At 43.0% G+C, this 13,295-nt stretch overlaps 1 protein-coding gene across 1 annotated transcript in view; it reads left to right on the top strand.

The window, feature by feature from the left end:
• Positions 1-13,295, top strand: part of TBCCD1 (TBCC domain containing 1) — a gene marked incomplete at its 3' end in the record, with an annotated part of 78,232 nt that overhangs the window by 24,466 nt on the left and 40,471 nt on the right. The window contains exon 4 of the mRNA XM_082260906.1: positions 4,752-4,938. Coding sequence (XP_082117032.1) covers positions 4,752-4,938 — 187 coding nt within the window. The remainder of the gene's footprint in view (positions 1-4,751; positions 4,939-13,295) is intronic.

Below are 13,295 nucleotides of genomic sequence, written 5' to 3'. Positions count from 1 at the left end.
GATGTAAGGGGGCACACTGATGGGAATACCTGATGTAACGTGGCATTGTGATGGGAACGCCTGATGTAACGGGGCACCATGATGAGCACACCTGATGTAAAGGAGCACTCTGATTGACAAACCTGATTTGATGGGGACAAATGATGTAAGGGGCACTCTGATGATGGCACCTAATGTAAGTGGGCACTCTGACGGGAATACCTGATATAAGGGGGTACCTGCACAGTGGCAACTGTTTTTATGGGGGGGCACCCAATGTAAGGAATCACTCTGGTAGGGGCACTTGATGTAAGGGGGTACACTATTGGGGACATTTACAGAGTATTACAAGAGTGTGTGTAGAAAACAATAAGAAAAGCGCCAAAAAAGGAAAGTAGAAGCGTACAATCTCATGGCGCAGACTTGAGATTCGGACCTCGGCCAGAAGAACATTTTAGTGACTGGACCTCCTTGAAATTTAATTCACTACCCCTGCTGTAGGGTCTCTGCTAAGAAAATATATATAATGTTTGGGAGTTCTAAGTAACTTTCTAGCACAAAATACAGATTTTAACTTGCAACAAGTGTCAGAAAATAGGCCTGGTCTTTAACCACTTCCCGCCCGTCATATAGCAAAATGACGGCCGGGGAGTGGTTGCTCTATCCTGACTGGCCGTCATGACGTCCAGCAGGACAGACCGCGGCGATCAGTGGTGCGGTGTCTCACTCTGACTCACCGCATCTCCGATCCTGGTAAAGAGCCTAATGACGTAGGCTCTTTACCATGTGACCAACTGTGTCCAATCACAGCTGGTCACATAGTAAATAGGAAGTGCCATTGATCGGCTTTCCTCAGTTCATGCCTGTCATGCCTGACAGGCACGAGTAGAGGAAAGCCGATCAGTGGCTCTCCTGATGGGGGGTGGGGTCTGTGCTGGTAATCAGAGCATTGATTACCAATGCAGACCCTTGGGGGGATGCCACTAGAGCCACCAGGTTTTGCCCACCCATGGCCACCAGGGATGCCAATCAGGGCTCAGGGACCCTTTCATCAGTGCTGCCCTTCATTGCCATCTATCAGTGCCGCCCACCAGTGCCCATTATTGCCCATCAGTGCCACCTATCTGTGCCTATCAATGCCCATCAGTGCCACCTATCAGTGCCCACCAATGCTGCATATCAGTGCCCATCAGTGCTGCATATTAGTGCCACCCCATCTGTGCCTGTCAGTGCGGCCTCATCCGTGCAGGAAAAATGTATCTATTGTCAAAATTTTATAACCTAAACAAAAAAATTATTTTATTTTTTTCAAAACTTTTCGGTCTTCTTTTTTTAATTGTGAAGCAAAAAAAAAAAACCTTGCGGTGATCAAATACCACCATCAAAAGAAAGCTCTATTTGTGGGAAAAAAATTACATAAATTCGTTTTAGGTACAGTGTTGCAGGGTTACGTGGTTAAACCTCATTTACAGACCGAAGTTCATCCCTTTGATCTAAAAGAACCAAATGATTCAATGTTTCTCTTTATCTCTAAGGGCTGAGCAACGTTGTGATAAACTTTGTCCACTGTTTTTTTTTTTCTTTTTTTTCTTTCGTTCATTGACGGTCACAGCTCCATATCGTCTTTGACCCTTGGGTTATGCTGCCTCCTACAGGAGTAGGACACTAGGGTTATGCTTCCCCCTACAAGAGTAGGACACTAGGTGGAAAATAATTGACTATGCCTATAGGGCAGTCCCAGGGGGTATACTCCCACTTCCTGCTATAGAACTTTTGTAACAAGCGGTGTCAGAAGAATACATAACCCAACTCAACAGAGGGGTTGGTGCTGTGTCCATCATTGAACATCAAAGAAAGGATTTTATGGTAAGACAAAAATCCAGTTTTCTCTTTCGTTCATTGACGGCCACAGCTCCATATCTTCTTTGCCCCTGGGGACATCCCAAAGCAGTGTCCACATGAGGGGTGGGAAAAAACACTGCAGTAAACATACTTCCCAAAAAGGCTAAACGTAGCCAACCAGGTAACACAGGAGCTCAACCAGGAACAACTGGAGCTCACCTGACAATAAAATGACACCCTCAAGAGGCTTAAGCCTCTTCAACAGCAGCCTGCAAAACCTTGCGGCCAAAAGAAGCACCTGTGGATGCAAATACATCCCCCTTGTAAAATTTTGTGAAGGTGTGCACAGACAACCAAGTGCCCGTCTTGCAAACCTGGACCACTGATGCCTGATGACGGAAGGCCCGGGAGGCACTAAGTACCCTCGTAGAATGTGCCTTAACCGGGAAAGGAGGAACCTGACACTTAATGGAATAGGCCTGCACCACTGTTGCCCTGATCCACCTGGAAATGGTTCGCAGCAGATGCCGCCTGCCCTTTACAAGAACCATCCGTAAGGATAAACAAGGAATCCGATTTCCGAAACATTCAAGTGGAAACCAGGGACGACTGGCAGGGACGTAGCACCACTGTGTCCTTGTGAACCACTAGGTAAGGTGACCAACAGGACAACGCAGCCAACTTCGTCACCCTGCCCGCAGAAGTTATTGCCACCAAGAAGGCCACCTTCTGTGTCAAAGTAAGCTGAGGAAGTTCACAAATATTTTCAAAGGGCGGTTTTTGAAAACCCGACAGCACCAACTTAAGGTCCCATGGAGGCAGCGGAGACCTTACCGGGGGAGCCAGGTGGCGTACCCCCTGAACGAAAGTGTGAACCAAAAAATTTGTGACCAAGGGGCGTTGAAAGAAAATAGCCAAGACGGAAATCTCACCCTTGATGGTGCCCAGGGCCAAACTCTGATCTACACCTCTTTGGTGAAACTCCAAAAGAGGAGACACCGAAAAGGGTGGGGGGGGGGGGTAATCCCCTCGAGACTCACACCAAGTAATGTACGCCCTCCAGACTCGATGACAAATCTTCCTAGAAGTAGATTTTCTAGCTTTTAACAGCATAGAAATGACCAATTCTGACAACCCTGTAGGGGGCAGCATAACCTAAGGGTCAAAGAAGATATGGAGCCTTGTGCGTCAATGAACATCAGAGAGAAGGATTTTACGGTAAGACAAAAATCCAGTTTTTATTTTTTTCTTTGACAGCTCTGAGCACGGATCTGCACTGTTGCACATATTTCCTTGGAAATGCCGGATTAAGATCGTGAGTGGGGTTAAATGGAGATCGTAGTATTTTTTTTTTATTTTTTTGAAAGGATTAATCATGCAGCTCTACCAAGTTCTCTTAACCACTTCCTGACGTACGTGAACATCCTTGGATGGGAAGGGTAATATCTGTCATCACTGCAGCATTGACCAAGATATCCTTTAGGGCAAGCGATTTTGCCCAAAATAAAAGTAATTAAGTAATTTGAGTGACTAAAGAGCCGTTGAATTTTTTTTTTTTACAGGAGATGGAAGGGGGTGCCACCCCTGCTACTGCTGCCTTTACCGGGCTGTCCCTTTCGATCAGGGAGCCCAATAAGGATACGCCTTGTGGCATTGTTTTCCTGAGACACAGTACCTCCCAAAGGATGTTATTCCTCCCACTGTGTGACATCCGAACCGAAAGCGATGAGGATTTCGTTACTAAGTTTTTATCTGTTGTTTACCAGCCATTGTTGGCCTAGGAAAACTGTCATTGACATACACATCCTCATCTTCTGTGTATAGCCTATTTTAGGCTCAGTGCGTATACTCCTTTAAAAAAAGGGTCAGTGTAGCCGCAACTAGCATCCAGATGTTTCACTCCAAAAATCTGGTGCACTTCAGGTAACCACTTTCTGAACAGTGGCATTCCCACATGTCACTGGATTTCAAGTGGTTATACCGGAATGATGCCTGCAGCTGTACCTTTTGGTAGTGCCAGGGTAGGATATAGGTGGGTGGGCTTTCTCCACACAATTCGACTATGTCCTCAGTGGCTGATGAGCTTTCACTGACCACTGGGAAGTGGATTGGCTAGGCTGTATAACTGACAGTTGAGAGAGCTGTAAATTACAGTCTATGCCAGTAAAAAAGGCATTACATGCTTGTCCAGGAACACACATTTGGGGTTACTGGCCTCGGTCTAAAGATTTGTAGGGCAGCACAATTGTAAAGTGTGAAATGCTCCACTAACGAACAAAAAAACAAATCAGCTTGTGCCAGAGAACCCTAAAGAACAGTAGACAGGAGAGGTAAGCAGACAAGTGAGAGCTATAATTATTCGACTACTACAGTCTGCAGACATAGGCATGTGAGAGGGGATAGCTTTTTTTTACCAGATGGGCCTTTCTAGTTTGATAATTATCTGGAGATTGCTGCCATGAAAAGTAATGTATACCATTTTATATTGACTAAGGATTGGCATTGTGCATATATCGCAGCAGTGACATGGACATTTTAAAGCTGTGTAGAGGATGATGCATATGTTTATGAAGGGTTGGGACATTTTGCACAGAGCGTAGTGACAGCAGTGAAGAAGACCTTGTCATGATTTAGTAAAAAATATCACTTCTGCATAGATGCTTATTGGCCTCTACATTGTTGCTACTCTCGCCTTTTTCTAGCTGTACTTTCCAATGGTAGGATGCACAATGTCCTAACTTTTTAAATAGACTGGAGCTATGGCTTGGGGAAGCCCACTGGCTCCAGGTACCATCTTAGGCCGCATTGCTCTGCTAAGGACAGGCACATCACAGCTCCAGCTGCTACTCTGCTTTAAATAGTGTATTTATATTTTAAACTGGTTTATAGTAAAATGTTTTAAACCTAACCTGTTTTTCATTTTGTTTTAGTTGATGGATCAAGTAGAAAGGCAAAGATTGCTTGCAACATATACAAAGTTCCACCTGGTAATCATATGGTTGTCATGAGTCACATATGCAGACAAACATTGGCAAAAAGTTCTGAAACACTGGTCAATGCACGTGTAAAAATAGTTAACTGCAATGAATCCTATATATATCTTTTATCTCCGTTAAGGTGAGCTTGTTATACTTAGTTTTAATTGGTAGTATATTAGTTGAAAGCATTCTGTACATATATTGTATCAAAATATTAAGTCTCTTTAAACAAATTGATCAAATATTTTAGTATTAATAACCAATGATAAGAATTTTTTAACATTTTTTGTGTTTATTTAAGAATTAACAGTAAGAAATTTAGGCCAGTACATATTGGACCCATTAAAGCATGATGAAGCAAATCTGGCTATAAAGGACAGAGCTAGAAGGCAAAGGTTCTGAATAAATTCTTCTCTTCAGTCTTCACAAAAGAATCGGGGTGATCCAGTAACCTAGACTGTAATGTTAATTACATGTCACAGGAAGCACCCTCATGGTTAACAGAAAATGCAGACTCCGAACTAGACTTGAAAAACTTTAAGTCACCGGGACCAGATGACCTACACTCGAGGGTCCTTAAGGAACTCAGCCAGGTGATAGCCAGACCATTGTTCCTAATTTTTATAGGCAGTCTGATGGGAATGGTACCAGCTGATTGGAGAAAAGCTAACGTGGCACCAATATTTAAAAAGGGCCGAGATATATCCCTGGGAACTAGGACTGCACGATATTGGAAAAAAAGTACATTGCAATATTTTTTTTTCAACAATGTATATTGCGGTATTGAGAGACCCGTCAATCCAGGCTAAAGTCAACAATTACCTATAGCCAGGGTTAATGTTACTGTAGGGATGGGATGAGTTTTGCAGCAGCCTTCTTCTGATTGTATATATACTGCACTGGGAGTCCGGGACAGTCAGGGTTAATGTTACTGTAGGGATGCTGAGTGGGAATGGATGGAAATCATGAAGTATTGCAGCAGGGCATGCAGGCAGCAGCACAGCCTTCTTCTGATTGTAATTGCAGATACAGGGCAGGCCAGAGTTAATAATGGTATTGTAGGGAGGGATTGACAGTGCACTCAGTGACAGTCATTGTGGAATGGATTATTCACAGAAGAACACAGCCTGACAGTGACTCGCCAACCGTGCAGCCCACACGTTCAGTCTGCCGCCTTGCAGCTAGTTTTCTTGACCGGCACAGTGAACCAATCACGTCGTGATTAGCGGCACCCGTAATTGGTTAGCTGTGCAGCTGCTCACGGCGCGCTGCTCACCGCTGAACGTGTGGGACAGATGTGTCGGGCTGCTACAAGAATCACTGTGAGTTCCCCCCCCCCCCCCCCGAGTCCCAATTCTCCCTGCCTAATGCCTAAACATCGTATCTTCGGCGATGTGAATATCGCCCACGCCCGCAGAACGATAGTCGATATCACGTCGACTATCGTTCAGCCCTACTGGGAACTACAGGCCGGTTAGCCTAACCTCAATAGTCTGCAAGCTATTGGAGAGAATGAGAAGGGATTATATACAAGATTTTAGTAATAAAAACAAACGGTATCATTAGTAGTAATTGGTTTGGCAAGAACGACTCTTCATGAATCCATGCCAATCTATTAATTTTCTATAAAGAAGTGAGCTGCCATCTAGATAGAGGAAGGCCTGTGGATGTGATGTATCTGGACTTTGCAAAGGCATTTGATACAGTCCCCCACAAACGTTTACTGTACAAACTAAGGTACATAGGTATGGACCATAGGGTGAGTACCTGGATTGAAAACTGGCTTCAGGGGTTCAGAGGGTGGTGATAAATGGCGAGTACTTGGAATGGTCTGGTGTGGAAATTGGGGACCCCAAGGATTTGTCCTGGGACCAATCCTGTTTAATTTATTCATAAACAATCTAGAGGATGGAATTAATAGCTCAATCTCAGTATTTGCAGACAATACTAAATTAATCAGGGCAATAACTTCTACACGTGTGTAGAAACCTTACAAGAAGACACAAACAAAATAATGGAGTGGGCATCTACATGGCAAATGAGGTTTAATGCTGTTAAATGCAAGGTAATGCATTTGGGTGCCAGAAATACAAACGCAAGTTACTAACTAGGGGAGAACCTTTGGGGGAATCTAGGATGGAAAAGGACCTGGGGGTCCTAGTAGACTCGGTCAGCAATGGCGTCCAAAGCTGCTGCAAGCAAAGCCAACAGAATACTGGCATGTACAGAAAAGGGGATTCACTCCAGAGATAAAAGAATTCTCCCACTCTGCAAGCCTCTTGTCTGGCCACATCTTGAGTATGCCGTCCAGTTCTGAGCACCGATCCTCAGGAAGAATGTGCTGGAACTGGAGAGAGTCTAGAAACAAAGCTAATAAAGGGAATGGAGGACTTCCGCTATGAGGAAAGACTACAAGCATTGAACTTATCCTCTCTTGAGAGGGAATATGAACTCAATGTACAAATACCGTACTGGCGAACCTTGCATAGGGAACAAACGTTTCAGCGAAAGGACTATAAAAAGACATGCAGCCTTTCATTAAAATTAGAAGAGAAGCGGTTTAACCTTAAACTGCGTAAAGGGTTCTTTACCGTCAGAGCGGTAAGGATGTGGAACTTTCTTCCACAAGCAGTGGTATCAGCAGGGAGCATCGATTGTTTCAAACAAATATATAGATGGGCACCTTAACAACCTCAACATACAGGGGTATACAATGTACTCTTGACAGCAAACGCGCACACACACATCGTAGGTTGCACTTTTTCACCTCACTATGTTACTATGTAAGAGTATCTTCCTTTTCAAATTTTTATTTTTTTAGCAGTGTTGTGGCTGAACAACTAAGATATAGGGATATTGGGGCACAAATGGATATTTCAATCAAGTCATTTCATTAAGCATTTTTGAAATTTGACCTAATTTTATTAACCTTTAAGGTATTTTAAAGTACAATAAAACCCAACTAGTCTTAAAAATGTCCCTCCTAACACCCATACTAACCTGTGTTAAAAAAAAAAAAAAAAAAGATGCATATAGTTTTTTAGATGGGAGAGGAGAGAATGGTGGAAAAGCCTGGAGTGATGTCACGCATAGGCTCCCATGTTCCTCCTCTGCAGCTGACTGACACAGGGGAGCTGGATCACGTGATGAAACCGGAGTGGGCTGAAATTAGGTAAGTATATGTACCTCTATCAAGTTTTCATCCAGGTCCAGATTCTTCAGCCACCTTGATAGGCCAGGTTGGGATGATTTAACTCCAGTGGATGTGCACTGAAGTTCATCCATCTCAACACCTGACAAATTTTGGAGTTTAACACGAAGCTGAACATGCACAGCTAAATGTACATGCTAACAAAATGGGAAGATAAGCAGAAGAGACCTAGTAGGAGTGCTCATTATACTCCTTATTGTCGTAGCGCCACCACAGGCCTTTTCAGACCATCCTGGGATCAAGGAACCTAAGCTTTGGATGCTAGCTGAACCTGCTTCAGCTTTCTAAAGATTCCAGTAAATTAGAGCTCGTTACCATTGTTGAATTATTTAGAAGCCTGTTCGTGGGATCCTATGGTTCCCCTATTATTTACTTGTATCCCCCAATTTTACTTTTATTTTTTTATTGTTTGAGAAACTGAAAATAAAGTACTAATAGAAGGGCAGACCTCCCACATGCAGCTGCAGGGCTATATCATATATTGGCATCTTATCAGTCCTTTGATTAACAAAAGTTTGGGTTGATGTAGCTACCACTACAGGATTTGCGTAACAGCCTGTGCCTGATCTGTGCTAAATTGCTGCTTTAGTACCCATTAGTATATTAGTAAACTAATCTGGTGTTTGCTTGCTCCTAAGCCCTGCCCTGTGTTTCCATTGAGACACAGAGCAGCACTTAGCTGCGCCAACCCCCCCCCCCCCCCCCCCCCGAATGATGCACAGAGCAGCACTTAGCCTTAACAACCCCCCCCTGTCCTCACAGCCAGTGATTCACAACAGCAAGAGCCAATCGCTCCTTTGTCTGATCCAATGAGGAGGGAGAGAGCCTCTGCACTCATGAACATTGCTGGACCAAGATTAGGCTCAAGTACGTGTAAGGAGGGGCTGGGAGGGGGTGCTGCACACAGAAGGTGTTTTACCTTAATGCAGACAATGCATTAAGGTAAAAAAAAAAAAAGCTGCATTTACAATCTCTTTAAATTTACGGCCAAAGCACTTTTTCTTTCTACATCTCAAAGTGGTATTAAAAACCCATAAGTAAACATTTATTATATTGCAGCTTACCAGTTCTTAGATGTGATTGCTGCATTCATTTTATTTGTCAGACTTTCTTTCCCTTATTTTCACTTGGGGATTCTTCCAGTAAGGGCCCTTTTTTTTAAACGATCTGTCTAATCAGGTCCGCCTGTTTTGCAGGTGGACCTGATCGGACCTTGCAGTCTCCCTTATGGAGCAGCTTGTGTCAGTGGACCTCTGCCGCTACCTGGTCCTGCCCGCAAAATCCAGATGGATGGTGGTTCCATTTTCCATCCCTCTGGCGGATTGGATGAAAACACAGGCGGTCCAGTTCCATCACATTTCCGCATAGAGGAGAGCTGGACTGTGCCCATGTCTGCTCTAGGGAGCGGACAGGACCTGTCATCCGCCTGCTCAGCAGGGATCAGCAGAGGCGCCTGTGTGAAAGGGGCCAAAGTCTGTTTTTCAACAGAACAAGCTCTCCTGAGCACTGTCGAGACAAACAATTTACCACTGTTGGGTGCTTACAATGATCAGATTTTATTTATTTATATAATACTTTATCCCACATGAAGGGAGGTTGGTTTTAATTTGTTGACACAACTAAACATGCTAGTGCAGCTGAGAGGCTGAGCCAGCTGCCGGTACAGGGATCTGGATGGATCCTGACTGTAAAGTCGGGATCTTTCCCCAGCCTGGACTAGCTGAGTGACATGAGCCCGCTGTCGGCTAAAAACCGTTCACAGGACTGCAGAACGAACTGCACTCCTGTGATCCATAAGAGAAGCATGTCCACAATAGCTTTTGCCTTCTCCTTTGTTTTTGCAGATGGCATGTGCCATTATCTGGTGACATCTTCTCTTTAGTTGGGTTATGAACACAGCCCTTTAGCAACAGACATACAGTTTTTGTGACGTTTTCCTTTTATTCAGTGTGAAAATGTCTAATTGGAGTCGGGGTTGGCATATATTGTCAATATACAGTCAGGTCCATAAATATTGGGACATAGACACAATTCTAATCTTTTTGACTCTATACACCACCACAATGGATTTGGAATGAAACAAACAAGATGTGCTTTAACTGCAGGCTTTCAGCTTTAATTTGAGTGTATTTACATTTAAATCAGGTGCCTCCCACTTTTTAAGGGACCAAAAGTATTGGGACAATTGGCTGCTCAGCTGTTCCATGGTCAGGTGTGTGTTATTCCCTCATTATCCCATTTACAAGGAGCAGATAAAAGTTCCAGAGTTAATTTCAAGTGGGCTATTTGCATTTGGAATCTGTTGCTGTCAACTCTCAATATGAGATCCAAAGAGCTGTCACTATCAGTGAAGCAAGCCATCGTTAGGCTGAAAAAACAAAACAAACCCATCAGAGAGATAGCAAAAACATTAGGTGTGGCCAAATCAACTGTTTGGAACATCCTTAAAAAGAAAACGCACCGATGAGCTCAGCAACAGCAAAAGACACGGAAGACCACGGAAAACAACCGGTGATCAAGGAATTCTTTCCCTGGTGAAGAAAACACCCTTCACAACAGTGTTAATTTCGTCGACTAAAACCGACTAAAACGTTTTCGTCGACTAAGACAATTCAGATGACTAAAATACGACTAAAACTAAAATGGCATTTTAGTCTTAAGACTAAAATACGACTAAAACTAAAATGGCATTTTAGTCAAAAGACTATAACTAAAACTAAATCGAAATTTGCTGCCAAAAATTAACACTGGTGCATGCTCAAAGCATAAGTAATAACATATTAGATTTTTCACTCCAGGACCAGCAGTAGTATATATAATGAGTTTGTAAATTGTAGAGAAATGCTTAAATAATGCATTACAAATTACAATTGAACTAAGCCCATTCCATTATAGATGACTAAAATTAGTTTTAGTCGACTAAAATGTAGGGCGTTTTAGTCGACTAAAATATACTGGAGTTTTAGTCGACTAAATACGACTAAAACTAAAACACTTGCAGAAGACTAAAATAGGACTAAAACTAAAATGCCATTTTAGTCCTAAGACTAAAACTAAATTGACATTTGCTCCTAAAATTAACACTGCTTCACAACAGATCAAGAACACTCTCCAGGAGGTAGGTGTATGGGTGTCAAAATCAACAATCAAGAGAAGACTTCACCAGAGTGAATACAGAGGGTTCACCACAAGATGTAAACCATTGGTGAGCCTCAAAAACAGGAAGGCCACATTAGTTTGCAAAACATCTAAAAAAGCCTTCACAGTTCTTGAACAACATCCTATGGACAGATGAGACCAAGATCAACTTATACCAGAGTGATGGGAAGAGAAGAGTATGGAGAAGGAAAGGAACTGCTCATGATCCAAAGCATACCACCTCATCAGTGAAGCATGGTGGTGGTAGTGTCATGGCGTGGGCATGTAGTGCTGCCAATGGAACTGGTTCTCTTGTATTTATTGATGATGTGACTGCTGACAAAAGCAGCAGGATGAATTCTGAAGTGTTTCGGGCAATATTATCTGCTCATATTCAGCCAAATGCATCAGAACTCATTGGACGGCGCTTTACAGTGCAGATGGACAATGACCCAAAGTATACTGCGAAAGCAAAGAGAGTTTTTTTAAGGGAAAGAAGTGGAATGTTTTGCAATGGCCAAGTCAATCACCTGACCTGAATCTGATTGAGCATGCATTTCACTTGCTGAAGACAAAACTGAAGGGAAAATACCCCAAGAACTAGCAGGAACTGAAGACAGTTGCAGTAGAGGCTTGACAGAGCATCACCAGGGATGAAACCCAGCGTCTGGTGATGTCTATGCGTTTCAGACTTCAGGCTGTAATTGACTGCAAAGGATTTGCAACCAAGTATTAAAAAGTAAAAGTTTGATTTATGATAGTTAATCTGTCCCATTACTTTTGGTCCCTTAAAAAGTGGGAGGCACATATACAAACTGTTGTAATTCTTACACTGTTCACCTGATTTGGATGTAAATACCCTAAAATTAAAGGTGGAAGTCTGCAGTTAAAGCAGATCTTGTTTGTTTCATTTTAAATCTATTGTGGTGTATAGAGCCAAAAATATTAGAATTGTGTCGATGTCCCAATATTTATGGACCTGACTGTAAATTATTGTACCGCAAGAACATAGAAAACTGCATAATAAAATTACTAAAAACAAAAAGTGCGCTATCCCTTTAAATCTATAAAAAATCAATATATAAAGTTCAAAACCGAAAAATTCATATAAATGAATAGTCTATATCGAATCGATGGTGACAAAGTGCTCAGTGCTTGTAACTTCCACACAAGTGCTCCAGTGCTCATTGGTGCTTCTTAGAGAAAAAGAGGGGCCTCTTACCAAAATTGGAGTGATCTCGAATTGCAGAGATCAAAAGCCCTCAATCTCCATATGCAAGGTAGGCACTCTAAGGCCTCCGATGGATAAAAACCTCATCAATGGAATGTGCAGACAAGCCCTTGGTTATCCAAAATGCCGCTCTCCGCATAGACATATGTACAAACAAGGAGGAGCCTCATAGTGAAGTAAATTTAAGCTAGCTTTATTAAAAAAAAGAATTGCACTTGTGTTAAGGCAGATACAGTGCATCCGGAAAGTATTTACAGCGCTTCACTTTACACCTTTTTGTTATGTTACAGCCTTATCCCAAAATTGATTAACTTCATTATTTCTCTTTCGTTCATTAATGGACTCATCTTCTTGTATTATTTACCACTGGGTTATACTGCCCCCTACAGGAGTAGAACACTAGGCAGAGAGAAATTCTGGCTACACCCATGGGCAGTCCCAGGGGGTAGGTATACTCCCTCTCTCTGCTATAGACACCCAGTTTTTTTTCTGTCTAGTCAGGACCTAGTAACTTGCTGGGATCTTTGGTCCTGGCAACATGTTTTTTTAGATGGAAATTTTTTTCCCCTCTCGATTTTTTTTTTTTTTTTTTTTCCTGTGAGATCTACAATCAACTGCCAGACTGGACGATGGGCTGGATAATCTAGAAACAGTTTTCACCCCAGTCAGGCCCACCTGGTATGGTGAGTAGCTTTCCCCCCTCTTCCCCTGGAGGGGTTTGGGGTGGACATGGGCCCCTCCATGGGAAAGTCGGACCTCCGGGTTCTCCTTTTTGGCACAACCCTCACCTGTCCCGACCCACTGCCATTTGCAATTTAAAAACTGCGACGGCCATGACAGGGGAGCCCGAGGGCAGCGTTTTCGACAGTGGGAGCCCCTCCTCATCCCCTAGTGCTGACTCCTGGATAATTTTCAC

Source organism: Pelophylax lessonae (assembly GCF_965119305.1).
Source record: "Pelophylax lessonae genome assembly, chromosome: 6".
In the NCBI taxonomy this organism is placed as follows: domain Eukaryota; kingdom Metazoa; phylum Chordata; class Amphibia; order Anura; family Ranidae; genus Pelophylax; species Pelophylax lessonae.
This window is presented reverse-complemented; position numbering and strand designations above follow the sequence as displayed.